Genomic DNA, 19,475 nt, shown 5'->3' with positions numbered 1-19,475 from the left:
TATTTTGCACATTCATCTAAATAGATTTAACAAAAAAAAAGGTAGTCCTCCTACATGATATTTGCTCTAGTAGACTACTCTGTGAATACACTGAGCCTGATTTAGAATTTAAGAGCAATTGAGTCCAAGATAGCATGTGCAAAATGCATCCACTACATAATGGCATGCAAAAATGACAGCAGGTACAACTTATTTTGGTGTACAAATAAAAATCAAACTAACTAAAATATGCTCACAAAATCATGATATATACAAAAAAGCCTAATCGGGGCAGTGCATGACGTACAAAATCAACACAGCATAATAACAAAATATAAAACAAAAGAAGATATCAGACAAATAAGTACGGTAACTGGGAAAAGATATTTAAAGACAAGAAGAAGTTTACAATTTCACCGAACCAGAACTAGGGAAGAGCACTAGGTCTAACACATTAAGGTCCAGGAGTACATCATCGGTGCGGCCACGGCACTGCTCCAGCCAAGCCTCAGCCTAGCCGGAGGCATTGAAAAAGTGAGTACTCCACTCCACCACCACACGGAGATGAGATAGGAACAGCATAGAGTATTGAAGCTGTTGATCACAAAGCCTACGCTGAACCAGGAGTGAAGTGAAGCATACAGGCTATAAAGATCCTTGGCAAGAATCCAGGAGAAGTGGACTTGGAAGGAATTCGATGACCCCTTTCCACAGAGGATTGAGGGGAGAAGGCCTCCCTACCATGCAATTGCAAAAGCCAGTTTACAAGGAATTACCGGTAGTCTGGAGTACATCCCCGTCCCTTAGGCCACTCCTAAAGGCCCATGAGGCGCAAATTATCTCTGCATAGAACCAGTGAGATCCTCCACAGCTGAGATATGGTGCTCGGCCTCATTCCCACAAAGAAATGTTCACATGCACATTGTCAATGTTATTTTTCACACTTTTTGTTGAAGCAGTGATGGCCTGAAGGATCTGAGTGATGGAGAGAGAGGGGTCACCTGCAGAAATAGGCAAAGGGAGGAGGTGGTGGAGCCGCAGGAGGGTTATCAGCCGAAAGTGGGAGGGGGCAAGAGTGCGAGTAAATTGTTCCAATTTAGAGGCAGCTGCTGATGTGCTACCTAATTTTCCCATATTATGCAATAAAGTCACAGAAGTCCTCCAGAAAAGAAATATAGTACAGGCAAAGCTACCAAACTGTGGACATAATCCAGATGTAGTAGGTCAAATTAAGGAAACACACCACTACTGGGAACAGATAATAGATACTGACCTAGAGGGACCAGCAGGTGGGGGCACATCAGTAAGTAACCCAGCCAGGAGAATTAAATAACCACAACCAGGAGCCTCAAAGGTGTCAGAGATGTCCACCATCAGCATTAAATACAAGGAGCACCCAGAGAAGCCCCGGGAGAAGGGAGACAGCCTACGAAGCACAGCGAGGTCAGAGGAATGCACTTCCCCCCAGGAGCCCTCCAGCTGCGGAGCCGCCGAGGAGAGATGCCGGAGACACTTTCGCCAGGCACATGGGAGTGGAGAAGGAGAACACCGAAAGCAGCCACTGCTAAATAGTCTCAACTCTGACCCAGGGGGCAACAGGGGTCCGTCACAGATGCCCCAGAATAAAAAATAGCCAGGGATCACCACTCCTACAGGATATTCCAGAAGATATTCAGCTTGAGAGCAGGCAGGAACTTGTTGCTCCAAACTTGTCAGGTGATTCTTACCTGTGCAAGGGCGTTTCAAGAGAGGAGGGGGCCCGTGTGCAGACTCCTCTCTCCGGTGGTCCCGTGGCGCAGCACTGGTAGTAGATTCTGGCTTAGTGCCAGAATCTACTGCGCATGCGCAGGTCTCCGGTAAAATGGGCACCGCCGTTTTCCCAGTGATTTTTGCTGCTCTGCAGCGCTGCCTCAGTGTGTCAAGTGTAAGACACACTTGACGCGTTTCTTTCTCACTGACAATTTCTTCAGAAGGCGGCCACTTTACATGTAGCTGCCGCTCATTGGCTGGGACCCATGTGTAACCAGCCAATGAGCGGCCGCTACAAGTAAAGCGGACGCTGATTGGCTAGTGGTCCGTGGGAAATAAGCTGACAACGATCATCTGTCATTTTGCGTAGTGTAAGTATATGTGACAACACATACTTACATCTGTCCTGCTACGGAAAGCGGCGCCAGGATGATGGTGAGTATGGGATCTTTATTGTAGGTATTCCCAATGGATTCTACATGGAGAAGTGGACATGAACAGTGAGTGGGATAGGTGTATGTATTAAAGTTAGACTGTATACGGTGTGTGTACTGTGGTTATTTAAATATTTATTTTACAGTGCTGGTACGGGTGCCGGCCGCCTGCTAGTTCCACAAGTGAAAAAGGGCAGGCATGCTGACACCTGTAGTTCCACTGTAAAATACAACAGTTTTGTACCCTCAGTCCAGGGGTGTGGGGAATATCCCGGGCTTCAGCCTAAGCCTGGGGTTTCAGGAGAGGGGAAACCCCTTCTTGGGGGGGTCCTCACCTCCCCTGAGATTCCCGACTTGGACTGACCGGCTTGGGGTGCTAATGCCTTGGCTAGGGAGACCCGGTGATAGGGTCTCCTGGCTGTGGCATTACACCCTGGTCGGTTTGGGTCCGGTGCTGGTTTTAAATATAGGGGGACCAACACGCTTTTTTTTCCCCCTATATTTAAAACCAGGACTGGCCCTGCAGCCAGGTGCTGGTTCCTAAATTATGGGGGAACCCTACACATTTTTTCCCCTGCAATTTTAGGAACCAGCCCGGGGCTGGTTATGCTTTTGGGGGGGACCCTATGTCATTTATTTAATAAAAATTAACCCTTCATTAACTATTTACAGGAAGAAACATACATGGATCACACTGATCTGAGTATGTTTCTGCTGAACTCTCAGCTCACAGGCAGGTGAATTGATTTCACAAATTTGGACAGGAGTTTTGTCTTTTCTCATGAGAGTTTAGAAACTCTCATCTTGGTAAATTCCCGAATCCTAGCTTCACTAGTGAAAAGTTACTCAAGTTTGACCGATGGTGAAGTGAAGAGAGTTTGCTAACTCTCCAGAATTTTCCCTTAGCAAAGGAGATTTCTCTCCCGAGTTTGTCATTATTAAATTTGTGAGAGGAAAAAAATTCCCAAATTCTCCAGAGAATGCTAACTCGACCAAACTCTAATCTTAGTAAATTTACCCCTTAGAGTTAGAACGTTCCTCACATACCTAAGGTAAATCCATTAATAGAGAATACTGTAATGGTGATATATTCTTGTTTTAAACAGGAAAATATACTCATATTACAGAAAGTGTCAGGGAGCTAATATCAAGTCTGCAGAAGCTGGTACAGACTAATGAGAACTAAGAACCCTACCTCTATCTGACTAGGAAATATTCCAGAATAAATACATTATGGAATGCTCAGTACTAACATCACCACCTCCCTAAAGTCACCTTGACCTGCTCTTCTTCAAGACATTGGGTGAATAAACACTTATCTGAAACTACAAGATAAATTGTGGGATAAAGTGGGATTTTAATATTGACCAAATCATTAACAAAATTTATTTTTTATTCACATTATTAACATTTATTTATATAGCTCCAGCATATTCCATTGCATTCTTCAATTGGTAACAAAACAGTAATAAAACAAGACTGGGTAATAACAGACACACCAAAAGGTAAGAGGGTCCTGCTCGCAAGCTTACAATCTGTAGGGAAATAGAGACGCCTTTATAATTAACACTAATAATAATTAATAAAATACTTCATATAATAAATATAATATAACAAATAATGACATAGATCCTGATCACTCTTGGCATTTAGAAAATCCTTTGCACAGCTGCTGGATAAGAAGCATGCTGCACACTGCACAGAAGAATCCCAGCAGGCGTTAAGAAAACATATTTTAATTCCCAAGTGCAGGTTGGTAAGCCGAGGAAGGGAGAGGAGAGTGATTTGCCCAACATCACACGGAGGTTAAGTGGCTAAGGCCGAAAACAAACCCACAAAATTGTGTATTTTAGGCCAGCACTTTAACCACTAACCCCCTTCATCCAAGGCATGGACAAAAAATATATATATATTCTCTGTTTCAAGCATAAAGAAAGAAATCTGCCTAACGGGACGTGTTCATTATATGACTCCAAGCCACTTATACTGTAGTATTTGCCACATATCCATCAAGTACAAAGTTATATATATTTACTGGATTCTGGTAATAGACACTTATGGCTGATCCAGAGTTGAATGTGATTCAGCCGTATTTATATACCTGCATTGCATGCACCACATACATAGTTGTACGCATCCATACGACTGCCCTATACGCTTAGTTGCACAGATGTCATTATTATCAGTTTGCACTTGTACCAGCCCTATACCTGATACAAAAGATCTGAAGACAGGTATATTCATGCATGAACACAACTTAGCCTGCAATAATGTAAATTCCTCAACAGGCCTTCACTAACCATAGCCTACATGCGAACACTCTGTTACCACCCAGCTATGCTCAGCCACAAGTGGAGATGCGTGCAACTTAGCATTGTCCATTCTTGCATTTGTTCAATCCTGACATACTCACCGACTTTTGTAATCTGCTCCCTGGGAGATGACCGGAGGGCAGACACAGCTGGTCATTTTGAGGGACAGGCCTACGTCATTAGGCACCGCCACATCATGGGAAACTGCAGCGAATCATGGGAGCGCGAGAAGGGGCTGGGGCTAAACTTCATATGATTTAGCCCCATGCCTCCATACGGAGCCGCGATTCACGGCAATCATCTCCCTATCCTGCCCACTTCACTAGGAGGATGCGGGGGATCTGGGGATGTGGGGGGCTCCCAGAAAATTTGTAAGCCTCCTGCAACTTCCGGGAGAGCATGTAAGTATGGCTCCAGAGCATGTGCAGTGTGAAAATGCCTTAGACCTGTCTGCAAATATGACTAGTGTTAATCTGTGCAGCAGGCCCACGTGTGGTATATCATTAAGACATTCAAAATATAGACAATCGTAATAAGACACCATAATGTCAACAGGTACATTATTTAGACAAACAAAATGTACACCTTCCTTTATAATGAAGCGCAGCTAAAAGTGTCCTACGCTAACAATAGATATTTTAGATGGGGTGGAAAGGCGGGAAAATTATTGTCGCACATGGTCCGCCAACAATCCAAAAGAAAATGTATTTCCAAATTAAAAACCCCAGGAGGTGTTATTACCTCACAATCGGACATAGCAAATAGCTTCCATTCATACTTCTCAGAATTATATTTAGCCAACCCTGACTATCCTCACTTAGCATTATTCTTACTCTCGGAGGCACACCTACCTAAACTAACAAGGTCACAATGGGAGATAATGGAGTCAGATGTGATGGTTGAGGAGGTCCGACGTACCATTCATACACTCAAACTCAATAAGGCTCCGGGGCCGGATGGCTTTAGTGGCGAATACTATACGCTCTTATGTGAGGACCTGACTCCTGCTCTTACATCCCTATTCCAACATATCATAAAAGGTATGGCGACCTATCCAGACTTTAAGGAAGCCCATACTATATTACTGCCAAAACCCAATAAAGATGAGGAGCTGGTGGGGTCCTACCATCCCATCATGCTCCTAAATCAGGACTAAATAATTGCTACCCGACTACAAACATTGATGCCTTCCCTTTTAACCCACCACCAACTAGGCTTTACTAATTCAAGACACTCGGTCCTGGGTATTAGATCTGCTATTTCTGCCATTGTTGCATCTAAGAATTGTACAAATTCTCAAAATGTCTTGTTAAGCCTTGAAGCAGAAAAGGCATTTGATAAGATAGCCTGGCCCCACCTATATCGGGTGCTGAAGGAAAGAGCATTTGGCCCGAATTTCATCAACCTGATCCACTTTTTCTACTCCAATCCCACAACCAAACTAATAGTTAACAATGTTATGTGCCCCAGATCTTCTTGCTAGGGGAACAAGGCAGGGGTATCCTTTATCCCCTCTCCTTTTCAATTTTTACCTATAGTACTAACCAATAAAGACGAGCAGAGTCTGAACGCCACTTTTCGTCGCTTTATATGGAATGGCAATAAACCCAGAGTTAGCCTTAAAATCCTACAAAAAACAAAAAAGAAGGAGGTGTTAATTTCCCTCATATGGCTTATATTAGGGATTGGATACACTCTAAAAATTATTATGCCAATTCTGAATTGGAACAACAGCTCATACCTGACACTCATCTAGTGGCCTTTCTTCATATGGCAAAAAAGGACATCCCTCTTACAGTAATAGAGAATCCACTGCTAATGTCCATTAGAACAGTGTGGTTCAAAACAAGAAAAGCTTGGAATTTAAATCCCTCCTGTTCTCTGTTTTTACCATTCTGTGGGAACCCAGCTTTTCCAAATCCCTTCTGCTCCTGGTCCAGAAATGGGCTTTCTTCGCTTAGATGTATCATGGATACTTCATCTCGGAAACCGTTATCTTTTCAAAATGTGATTGAAAAATTTGGGTTTATCAAAAATCATATTTTCGCCTATTTCCAATCGCAACACTATGCAAACACGTCCTTACATAATCTATCAGATAATCACTGGATCAACTAATTGGATCCGTCATTTCTTAGACCAGACCAAATGTCTAAATTGATCTCTCATTTCTACTCACTAGTACATTCACCTTGCTTCTCCAAACCACATCGCACAGAAAAATATGATATCTAGATGTTTTAGATCAACACAATGGCTGCAGTCGCATACTACTTATGCTGATGCCCTGCCCTAATCATGAAACGTACCCCTTGATATCTTATCCATGATAAGTGACTGGCTGTTGGGGATGCAGTGCCCCTCACTCACTGGCTCGGCCGCTCCCCCTAACCCCCTCCCCCCTCCTCCCCCTTCTTTCTTTCCATTTCTCATTTGTACTTCTCCCCCATTCCCCAAGAATTATTTAACTATCTTATCATTTTCTTTTCTTTACAAAAAAATATAAAATATGAGACTTCTCTATTTTTGTAGAACATCTGAATCTAATACAGTAGTTTATGCATATTGCACCCTTTTGTTCTATAATATTCGGCAAATCTGAAGTGAAATTAGCATTTCCATCTGTACCTTTCACTATATTGCAATTCAATTTAAAAAATGTCTGTTCAAGTAAAATTCACCAATTGTGATTTATGTATCTGTTTACTGATATGCCAACTTTTGTTTTGCCATCAAACTATGTATACTGTGTTATTATATGTCATTTGATTACGTTTGTATCTGAATCTGTCTTAATAAAAAAATATTGTTACAAAAAAAAAAGACAAACAAAATGGTAACATGGACTATATGTCAACAATCTGCATGTAGACGGTCAAAATATCAACAGGGACATAATGTTGACATGTACATAATATAGATAATTAATATATAGACAGGTAAAAATGTAGACATGGTCAAAATGTCGACATACAAAATATACACATGGTCATTACAGTTAAAATATGACATGCCTGTATTATGAATGTCCACATTTTGACCACACCAGGGCCGGCTCCAGGTCTACTAGAACCCTGTGCGAGAAATGTTGGAGCGCCCCCCTCCCTCCAATTCTTTTGTTAACTGAACAAAATTAATATGTTTCCTATCTTTTAATTATATAAATTAACCCACAGGAAACAAAAACACAAAGGAGTCAAAAGTAAGGGGCCAAGCCATTTATTGAGAAGACACAATGCTGCTCAGGATGGCGGTATAATATATAGGGGCCTATTTACTAAGCAGTGTTAGGAGACAAAGTGAAAGGTGATAAGGTACCAGCCAATCAGCTCCCAACTGTCATTTTTTCAAACAGCCTGTGACAGGGCAATTACGAGCTGATTGGCTGGTTCCTTATCTGATGATTAATTTTATATGAAACGCTTGTATATCTCTGTGTGACTTAGTCTCTGAATCTGTCTACGAAGTGCTATGATGCAGCGGCCACAGCTTTTTTCCATCCCAAGTTTTGTTGTGTTTCCCATACAGACTCAGTCATATTGCAGCTTATGTGTACTATTTTTCTGCTGCAATAAATAAAAAGTTATAACAAAACCCGCGATTATCATGACGAGGATTAGCGATACAGTGACGGGGCTTATTGTAAAGATTGCTGTAATAATTTTATGGCGCAGGACATAACGGGTGTGCAGTTATTCAGTGTGCACCTTGGCGTCTGGGACATGATGGAGAGTTTGGCTGTTGGAAAATCTATATATACATATATATAGTAAATTAAATAGTTTTCATTATATAAGTTAATTGTTTAGATAAGTATGCTAAGTTTGTATATGTGTGCACCAGGGACGTGTAGACAGGGGATGCAGAGGCTACCCTGTCATACTCCTGAGATTTGAAATCAAAATTATTAGAATAATACAAAGAAGATATTTTAAACATCTTCTTTGTTTATTGTAATAACTTTTATAGTTAACACTTACCAGCTTTGTGGAGCTCCCTGGGACAGCAGGGAGATGAGTCAGACAACAGCTCAGCCTCACTTTTAGTCAGATACTGCTTGCCGAGCTGGGGACGGGGCCACACCACAGGCAGTAAGCTGCACAGAAAGAGAGCTAATAGAGGCATGCCTCTGAGTATGGGGGGTGTGCCTTGAGCACTGATGGACATCTTGGATGTCATGTGACCAGGAAGTGCACTACAGTGTTTAGAGATCAGAGCTAACAGCAGCAAGAGAAGACACAGTGATGCAGGTAGGAGAAACAATGGATGCTGAAGCTTAGTGTAGTGAGGGGAGAGTTACAGTGAGTAGGGAGCGAGACAGGCTCCTAGCACTCAGATCCATCTCCATGTGTGCCTCCCCAGCCATTGACTTCACCTCACTCCACTGGGTCTAGGTAAATCTACTATCACTGCTACCAAGATGGAGTAGGGGGTCCAAGTGTTCTCTTTTGTATAAGGCACTAAAATATCTAGTTACAGATCTGAAGCTTACAGTACCATCAATATTTAAAATAACTTTCTAATAGTTTGTCTTATTTTACAAGATATCCCAAGCAAAACAGTACATTGAGCATAATATTCATAAAAAGTAGCTGTCATAAAGCTGGGAACAGAAATTAAACATGGAAAATGCATGTTGAGTACTAGAAGAGCTATGAATCTAAAATCTACTTTAAACACTGGGATTCAGTGGGCAATAATTGCGAATCTTACATCGGTCTGTTAACATTTAGGGTAAACAGGCAAAGGTCAAGAAGAGAACATTGACACACTGTTTATGTGCACAATGAAACACTGTAATACATGCACTTCAGAGGGGTTACCATAAGATGTATTCAACAGGCAGTGCCAGAGAGAAGTAACTATCATTACCTATTGTTCACAGAACCCTTTAAAATAATCTTAACTTCCTTTTAGGTGACAGGTCCATGCTTAATTTGATCCAGTACTATAGTAAAGTATGGGGAGGGGGGTAAGTAACATGGCGCTCCTAGGGGTAAAAAAGGAAAAGGCGCTTCCTATTGCAGCCTAAAACCGCTTAGGTCCTTCCACCTATATGGACCAAGAAAAGCTTTTTTATACAGAATTAAAGGTAAGTGGTTCACTGGCGCTGCCCCTTATAATGGTAAATGGAATATAATATATGACAAAAAGATGGAATAAACAATTTTCTTTTATTTCTACACCTTCTGCCCCTGGTATGGGCTAAAACAGACAAAATTACATGACATTCTTAAAAATGGTGCATAGAATAACACAGTAAAACATATCTTCTATGAGGGACTGTATATCACTGAATCACTATAGCAATAAAGTGTCAGTGCAAAATAGATATTTGTATTTTATTCATACCATAAGTATAGATTTGGGGCCCCTTGACCATCCGGAACTAGGAACTCCGAACGACTCTGCAAGGGGATAGATGTAGTGGGCCCCAAAGCTTATCTGTAATGGTTCCAATCCTCAGTCACTGCTTTCCAGGGGCAGAAGGTGTAGAAATAAAATAAATAAGTTTATTCCATCTTTTTGTCATATATTATATTCCATTTAGGATTATAAGGGGCAGCGCCAGTGAACCACTTACCTTTAATTGTGTATATAAAAGCTGATCCTGTACTATACCTATGCACTCAATAAAATAAGTTTAAAATGTTGTAATCATCAGTGGCTCACATCTATTTATGCTACAGGCAAACACACGTTCTCCTATAAGGTGATCCTGAACATAGAAACCATAATGATAGCTTGTTGATGGATTTTAATGCAAGTCTTCCAGGATTGTCATTCATGTGGAAGTGTGCGAGAAAGTTTTATATAATAGCTTCCTGTCAGTGTACTTAACTACACCAACAGATAGGAGGATTTAACAGGTCCATTCCCTAAATCATTCGCCTAATTTTGATCCTGACTTTATTTTGGAACATTTTGTTCCGGATTCCACAAGATGAACTTCTGAAAGAACAAACCTGTTTAAGGAATTTTTTTGGTCTGATTTGCGTGGAAATGACCAGTAATCTTCCATAATTACACAATTTTAGTCATTTAATAGTTTTACAGATTTACCATTACCATTTTCATCAATGGATTCATTGTCAAGTAAGTAATTATTCACAAGTTCTACTCAAGGAAACATTCAGTGAAATAACATAATTTGTAATGGTTTTTAGCACGGAAGGAAAAAGGTGTAAACAAGTGTGCAAAAACATCTAATGAAATAGAGGCGGCTGATGTAAAGTTGGACGCAAGCAGTGGCAGATCCCCTCTCCCTAGCACAGTCCATTTGTGATTCTCCGCCATCATGTGAGTTGTTTCTCAGCAACCCAAACAGACAGGAGAACTCTGGGTAATCCACTGATCAGTAATAGTGTAATACAGGCATGTCCAACTTCCAATAGGTTGTGATCTACTTTCATGTGTAAAAATAAACCATAATCTACCACACCTTCCCACCACCATTCATAATTTGAAACAAAAGTGTGTTCAGCTGAGCATTCGTTAAATAATGATGAGGATGATCTACAGCCTAGCATACCACGATTGACTGATCAACACGCTTTACATTCCTGGTGTAATATAAATGTGCGCATTGTTAAGAAATACTTGCAGTTTAATTTTACCCTGTATTAAAACACACAATACACCATGCAGGAAATTTGAACCCTGTATCTTTAAATACCTGCAACTCTACATGCAACTTATACCTGTTTGTTTGTTTTTACATAAATTGTATCTAACTCTACACTTGTATATGCTGGTTCTATCTGTATAACATCCCAATCTGCTAAGCAGCCTAAGGCAAATCTGTAGTCTGGTGTAATGTCTGGTTATATGATCTCTGGCAATGTACTTCACTTTCTATATTTTGCTTGTGACCAACCCCCGCACCCACCCACCGACCCAATGACTAATCTCTACCGTTGAGAACGTTATCCATCTAGATACTCCATTAGGTCTACTATCACAATAGTGGGTTTATATACGTAATGCCGATGTTTCTTAGGCTTAGCACTTTGTGCCACTTATGATTTTTGAGGTCAAACCAACAAATAATCAAACAAAAATAATAGGGTCATTCCATGTCAGTTCAACCAGGGGTGTCTACCACCCATCTCAGATTTCTACAACATTTTTTTTAGTTAAGAGAGGATGTCAAGACAACTACTTCTGCCATATATCTCGACTGTCTGACAATTAGTTTATTAAATATTGATTTTTCAATTTATTAAATTATTTACTAATCGTGGCTTCTTTATCTAGTTTATTTGAAATAGCACAGGTGTTTATTAAGGAATCACCATGAAATTTGGACCCCTAAGGTAACTTTTCACCCCAAATCCAAAAATCTAAACTAAATTACTTTATCTGCTCATGTTTTGCATTACGACAAAAACGCACATTTTTCGAATAGAATTAAAAACGCTAGGTTCCATCGACATTAGGTATCCCATTTTTTTGGGGTTGCTTAAAAAAGGTATCCATTACTACCACAAAAAAAATCAGCAGGGTACTCTGGGCTTTATTCAGAGGCGGCCACCTCGATGTTTGTCTAGTGCGCATGCGCACGAGGGAGCCGGCTCCTTCGTGCGCATGCGTGAGACCTGCTACGACCGACAGCGCCGGTCGTAGCGGGTCTCTTTCCAAAGGGGGCGAGCTGTCGATGTTGATTGACAGCTCGCCCCATTTGGAAGGCAGGCCGGGGGGGTGGCAGCCCAAACGGAGGCGTTCCCATGGGAACGCCTGCCGTTTGGGGGAGGTCCCACTGACATCACTAGTGATGTCAGTGGAGAGCTTCCGGCTCTCCATAGGGTCTCGTCGTAAGCCCCGATGGTCGCCATGGTCAAGGACCATAGCGACCATCACCCTAGCGGTCGTTAGAGCTGTGGGTGTTAACCCACAGCCTAACGACCGAAACAGAGGCGGCCGGTCAGGATGCAAGCGGCCGCCCAGTTTCTGAGCGACCGCTTGCATCCTCCGACCACCTCTGAATGAGGGCCTCTGTTTTCATAGGCCCGTATTCAATTTGAGGCGAAAAGTCCGGATCCGCGATACTTTTTCGCCGATTACCCCGTATTCAATTTGAAAGACTTTCCACCTAGGCATAAAGTCAATGCAATGTAGTAAGCGAAAAAGTTTCGCCTATGAATAGCAAGCGAAAAAAAGTGCAGAATTGGGGTTTTGGGGTCCAACGCTGCGGGAACCCCCCTGCAGTCTTCAGACAGTCCCCCAAAGGTAAACTGTGTCAAAAAATAAAAAAAAAACACTTAAGGACACCCCTAAAAATTACTTTGAAAAAGGGGGCGAAAAAAACAATGTTGGGGTACAAAGTTAAAAACTAGCGAACTTGACTCTGCGGGGGTCCCCAAGTATGCCCCATGTGTTTTTTTGATTGCAGGTGCTTCCGGCAGGTGGATTTTTTCACTAATTTTTCAACTTCACTTTAGCAACTTCTAAATATGCTGACCCCCATTTTCAAGCACCCCAAATTAGCTGGGATAACTTATTTTCTGCAAAAAATACTCCAGAATACTATTCTGCATCACGTATTGAAAAACGCTATTTACCAGCTATTGAGTGTGTTTAAAAACACCAAATACCTTCAGCAAGCCAAATCAGGGGGTACCATAGGGAACCCCCATGTCAGAGCATCTTTTGGGGGGTCTCAGGCTGATTTTCCAAAATCTGACAGGACTTTCCGCCTGTTCTACTTTCGCCGGGTCCCGTTTTCGCGTACTTTCAAACTGAATATGGGATAAAGCCGGCACGCGCCCCATACTTTTCCACCTACAAAACAGGCGGAGTAGGCGAAAAGTCCGGGCCGCGAAAAAGTATCGTGGCTCGGCTAAAATTGAATACGGCTCATAGTGGAGAAAAAAAATCATCAAGTTGACGCTTGATTACTGGTGTACCGCATACATAATTAACACAAGAAACCATGAAATTTAAAACCTTTAACATAACTTGAGTCCATAACTGAAGTTGAGTCAACAATCTCATTATTTTCCCGTTTTGAACTTGTTATAACGGTCTCTAAGTGTCAGCAGAAAGTGTATACTGCCTCCCAGTACTTCCTTGGATAGTAGGCACTTCCGTTACATAGAGGACGTGAATAAAAGTAACAAAACACTTATCACCTCTTGAAGGTCAGGACAGCACATTTGTTGATTGGTTTCGTTTCATGAAGTGTACCAGCATATCTTGTTCCTCCTCATTGCATTGAATGATTTACCCAATGTATCAGATGTTATCATACACTGCTGCTATGTATGTTCCAGGTTGCAGAACACTTTTGCCTACAGTTTTTGTGACTGTGGTCATAGTGACACTAACTCTGGTTCCTGCTGTCTTCATGTCGTCTGATGACAATCGATATATGTGTAGCTCATCATTACTAATAGGCTGAAATCTGTGATGAGAACGTTTTCCTGCCACAGTCTTCGTGTAGCAGAATAGAGAAACCATCAGTACAGTTGAGTACTATCGGACCCATATGCTCACTTGTACAAGCCCTGACCTTACTCAGAATTTGCTACCAGCCACACACGCTATGAGACCTCACACTGCGTATGGCTTCGCAGTGGCTAATTTATGCACGCCCCTGAAACAGCGTACGAACACAGTGGCACGCCTGCGTTCGGCCGACCACCCCCCCGTCACCACCCACAAACGGCACTTACTGTCAATCACTCTGCGATGGGTCTGCGTAGCCTATGCAACGACAGTCCCGATCGCAGTACCCCGGCTCGCGCATGTGCACTGCGATGCATACGCATGCGCAGAATGCAACAATTGGCCGATTGCGTGCGTATTAGCAACTGCAATCCAAGCTGAATCAGGTCCTATATGCAATAATAAAAATAATAATAAAATAGTAATAATAGAGGTTAATGATATACATTAATCTTGGGAATACAAGAAAATTATTATCTGGTAACTGGCAACCTGCCACACGGTCCACCGAGGCTCACAAGATGGTTCTTGTCTTGTCTGGTCATGTTGGCTGTCCCATTCAGTCAGCCACTGAGAGTGAGCATAGCGGCGATTAGTTCAGTGTTGCCAGATGGGGGGTTTCTCCAAATTGGAGGTTTTTAAAGCCCTTGGCGAGAATTTTGGAGATAACTTTTTGTTTTATAAAATTGGAGATAACTTTTTTGTTTTGTTTTTTGGGGGGAGCAAAATATATATGGGGGCACCAACATATTTTAAGTGCTTAATGCCTCTAATAGTCTTAATCCGGCCCTGTCTCAGGGTGTTATTAGCTGAAGGAACCACTGCAAAAAAATATTTTATTGATGAAATATTTGTTTTGGGACAGGTCTGGGAAATTAATAGAGCTGAAAACCCCAGTACATATCATTTAACAAATGCTTGGTAGAGCAGAAGGGGGGTTTCCAGAACTATATGTCATTATTTTCACTCTGAATTGCTTTTGCCAAAGGCAACACAGAATCACTATTTAGGCTGTAAGCTTCGAATGGGCTAGAACTGATGTTAAATATACAAAATTCTCTGCACACTATTGTGGTGTTAAGGCACACATCCACTAACCGATTAAATTTAGCAATCGAAACAATAACGATATCGTTATCGTTCGATCGTTTGATAATCGTTTGAACATCGTTTGAAAATCGTTGGTCGTTTAGACATCTATCATCGTACAAATATGTTTTATAACCTGACGATAGCCTCAGGTTCAACATGTTTGCAGATGACTGAATTGCCTTCACTGAACGACTGCTCGTTCAGTGTAGGCACATCACAGACAGACAAACGACTGCGTGATTACAATGTTATAATCATGCAGTCTTTTGCCTGTCGTCTAGTGGATGTGTGCCTTTATACTACCAAATTTTAAGCTTTTGTAGTTGTGCTTGTGTGTGCACACAAGTGAAGGAGGCATTTCCCTTGAACTCTCCCCGGCAGCTCCCCGGCACTCCAGGACACGATATGGTGCTAAAAAGTGTCCAATCTGACTTATCTATCGTGCACAAAATCTATTGCACAAAATCGTGTATGAGATTGGCAAATCTTACCTGCTGTAGGCAAGATCTGAAGAATCGATGTACGACCAGCAGATACGCGCATCGGCATCGTGATCGTGAGTGGACACTCATGATTTTGACATATTTTACACGATTTGTCATTCCGATTAGAGATGTGCGGGTTCGGTTTTATTCAGTTCTTATCGCCAAATTATCGCAAGGTTGGATTAGTTCGGATTTCTCTTATTGGCTATCCAAAACACGTGACAGCCGGATAGCCAATATAATGCAGTTTTCGAGAGCCGAACATATACGAGTAACACCGAACCGCACATCTCTAGTTCCAATGCGTTGAAATCGGACAAATCGTGTAAAATATTGTCTAGAGTGTAGGCACCTTACTGCACAGGCCAAATCAGGAGGGTTCCACCTAAATTGGGGTAGTTGGGAGGTATCGGGTACTATACAAAATAAGAAAAAATAATAATAAACCCCTCTGTCTCAGCTTATCTGCTACACGGCTAATATTTAAAATAATACATACACCCCAACTGTCCTGCTTTACCCACCTGTATGCCCCAGTGTCCTGTGGGAGTGCTGGGCACGGCTCCAAAGTGATGCAAATGGTGGTATGCTACAAGAGCATACCTCATTCTGTAAAACACACCCCTTTTCGGGCACGCACAATGGGTTCTGAATTTTAACTCCCATAAGTTGGGAGGTACGAATAATATCTCATGATTATAGTGATGCTAGGTCAATGTTTGTAAGACAATAAAAAATATACCTCAAAATTAACCATGAAGTTCCTATAGTAATGAAAGATTTTTATATGGAATTTGCAGAACCCAAACTTGCATCAGTGAGTTCTGACAAAAAAAAGGTGTTTACTAAGGGGTTTATTTTATAGACCAATATTTCTTGCTGGGACAGCAGCTCCAATAAGAGGATGTCCTGGCAAAACCTTAGCTATCACTATCACTTCACTGCATTTTCTGATACTGTACATGTGCGGCAATGTAAATTTATAGAGGATGATGGACACTGTGGGATAGGGATTGCAAATCCCTCTGCTTTGAGAATGCAGAGCAGAGCAGCTAATGATAAACCAACGGGTCCAAGCTCCAAAAGAGCCTTTTAAATAGCACCCAGGTGTAGTCTCTGAGAATAATGATGGTAGCGAAAGTCCTGTTTCTTCAGCAAAATGCAAAACAAGAGGTCTAATAGTGGGATAGGATATTGAAAATACATTTTTGGAGAGCAATGTGCTCATTTCGTTTCAAATTCACAGTTTAGAACATCCCCAATATCAGCATTGACAAAGGAATAGATTTTGCGTCACCCACAGTTTGTACAGTGTGTGCATGCATTATATATATATACATATATATATATATATATATATATATATATATACACACACAGATTAAGGCAAAGTACTGCATGTGACAAATGGAGTACAGACAGCCCTAATGTCCCATTAATCTCTTGCCATATTTAAATGACAGAAGTTCAATGAGCAATAATGTAGGAGGTGGTTTTTAGTATACATTAGACAGGCCTGTGCCGTGACATTTCCTAACATGTATATTACTATCAGGGCCCACAACCTCGCCAGTTGCTTGTATACATGTCTTTAAAAAAGCAGAATGGAGGCATGCACCTGTTTATGTGCATTATACATATATAGGCTCATACTGTAGGTGCATCAAGTAATGTCCCACACCGCACGCATGTTTGTAGTTGATAAATTACCTGAGCATCTATCTATCCATCTATCTATCTATCTATCTATCTATCTCATATCTATCTATTCATTCATAAATCTATCTATCTATCTCATATCTATTCATCTATATATATCTATCTATCTATCTATCTATCTATCTATCTATCTATCTATCTATCTATCTATCTATCTCATATCTATCTATCTTAGAATTTTCTTGTGCGACTACATCCTGGCAGCTGGGCACATTAGGAGGCCAGTGACCCTGACAGGCCATTCCACAGAGATGTGGTGAAGGTGTTTACACATCTTTAGAGACCCAGCGCTAGCACATTAACCCATTACTATAAGACATCACACATTACAATCATTGCTACAGTACATGTATGTGATCAGTCACTTTCTGTAGCAGAGAATCACAGTGGAAAATGTAATGTTACCCACGATACATATATACCCCTCATTTCGAACAGCAACAACAATCACCCAGGACTTTACTATAGCACCCAGCACAACTATAGCACCAGGACACACTTACTGTGTGAATCACCCTTCTCCCGCGATCCATCCACTCTCCCATCTGAGTTGATCCTCAGGAAGAATCCCCCATTCTTACAGTACAGTCTCTTGGGCTCCTTAAAGTTCCCCGGGGGGAAGAGGCTACTACCCCCGTCATCTGGCCCTATTGGTAGGGTGGTGATGCTTCCTGCTGCCATGCCCCTTCTCCCTGGCACACTAGTGGCAGGCACTGTTACAGTGAGGGTCCAGCAGGTAGCAGTGGCTCCCAGTCCTCCAGTCACCGTCTCTCCCCCGTCAGGGCCTCCTCACTGTTCATTCAATTACTCGCAGCTGGAAGTAGAGCGAACTTTTCCCTATAAGAGTTATGTCTATGCAGTAGTAACACACACATGTATCTTCTCAGCAGCCTGTCTGCTGTAGGCGCATGATGTATCAGCATAGGATGCTATGGCTCCAACACTGTACTGCTGCCTCCTGCTATCCTGCCAGTGTCTCATCCATGCTCCACACTGATGTTACATATAAGAGCAGCAGAGGTGGCAGCCAGGACTGGGGGCAGTGTGGTGGTGGCTGTTCCTCATCATATTCCAACTCCAGCCTACTATCAGGACTCCTTATGTCAGAATGGCCTTATTTATTTATATAGGTGAATCCCTCCTCCTATTTCTTCCTCCTCTTGGTAAGTTCAGGCAACTAACAGCAACAGTCTCTGTTGTGAGCAGCAGCCTGTGAACCAGCACATAATATTTTTCCAGCCCCTGAAGTGTAGGAAGCTAAATGAAAGCACTTTGCCAGGAATGGACTATAAGAAGCAGAGTAGTGTTCCTGGGTATTTTGTCAGACAGGCTCTGCCAGTCATTTCTCAGTATTCAGCTCCCTCCCCCAGCACCGAATTACTGAGCAGGGCAATCAGGGAGGAGGAGGGGGAGAAGAGAAGAGATGGGGGGTTTGCGCTGCAGGAGCCTGCTGCCAGATCTTTCATTATTCAGCTATAACACTGTCTGCAAAGGAACAGCAGTCAGTACTGAGCATTGGAAGCAGAACAATATACCCTGCTTCATGCTATTCAGGCCTAGAGTTATTTGTCTTATTATTTCCAGTTATTTATATAGCGCACACATATGCTTATTTGTATTGTGTGCTTGTCTGTAAAGCACAATTCCATTCTATTAGCAAATAGATTTTGCACATATACGATTGTATAAGATTGTGTAATATTCATAAATGTTCTGTACATTATTATGTATTTATAAAGAGCTAGCACAGTTCGGGTGTGGATTAACAGATAGACAGTAAAAAGGTTGACAGTGTCTAGATAGACACCAGATATTAGACAGTCAATAGGTCGACTTGGACAAAAGGTTGACACACTAAAGGTAGACATGTGAGAAGGTTGACATGAAAATGGTCGACACTTAATTTTTATTTTAGTCCTAATCTTCACCCAAACCCTCCCCTTGGTGCCTAACCCTGCTTCCTGGTGCCTACCCCTAACCATCGGGGTAGGTGCCTGACCCTAAACGTCCTATCTAGTGCCTAACCCTCCGGTAAATGCCTAACCCTAACTCTTTCCTGGTGCCTAACCCTAACAATCAGGGTAAGTGCCTAACCCTATCCCTAAATTTTTTTTTAAACATGTGTCGACACTGTTCATGTTGACCTTATAACCCTGTCGACCATTTGTACATATATCAACTTTATTACATGTTGACTTTTAGTGTGTCAACCTATTGTCCCAGTCGACATATTGACTGTCTAACATCTGGTGTCTATC

At 41.8% G+C, this 19,475-nt stretch overlaps 1 protein-coding gene across 1 annotated transcript in view; it reads right to left on the bottom strand.

The window, feature by feature from the left end:
* The window catches only part of FGF2 (fibroblast growth factor 2), a 68,475-nt gene extending 50,244 nt beyond the window's left edge, over positions 1-18,231 (bottom strand). Inside the window, exon 1 of the mRNA XM_088452287.1 lies at positions 17,721-18,231. Within this exon, the coding sequence (XP_088308413.1) occupies positions 17,721-17,898 (178 nt within the window). The 5' untranslated portion in view covers positions 17,899-18,231. The remainder of the gene's footprint in view (positions 1-17,720) is intronic.
* Between the last annotated feature and the right edge of the window lie 1,244 nt (positions 18,232-19,475).

Source organism: Taudactylus pleione, unplaced genomic scaffold (genome assembly GCF_031769625.1).
Source record: "Taudactylus pleione unplaced genomic scaffold, aTauple2 ptg000036l, whole genome shotgun sequence".
NCBI classification, from domain to species: domain Eukaryota; kingdom Metazoa; phylum Chordata; class Amphibia; order Anura; family Myobatrachidae; genus Taudactylus; species Taudactylus pleione.
Note: the sequence above shows the minus strand (reverse complement) of the source record. Positions and strands in the feature narration are given on the sequence as shown.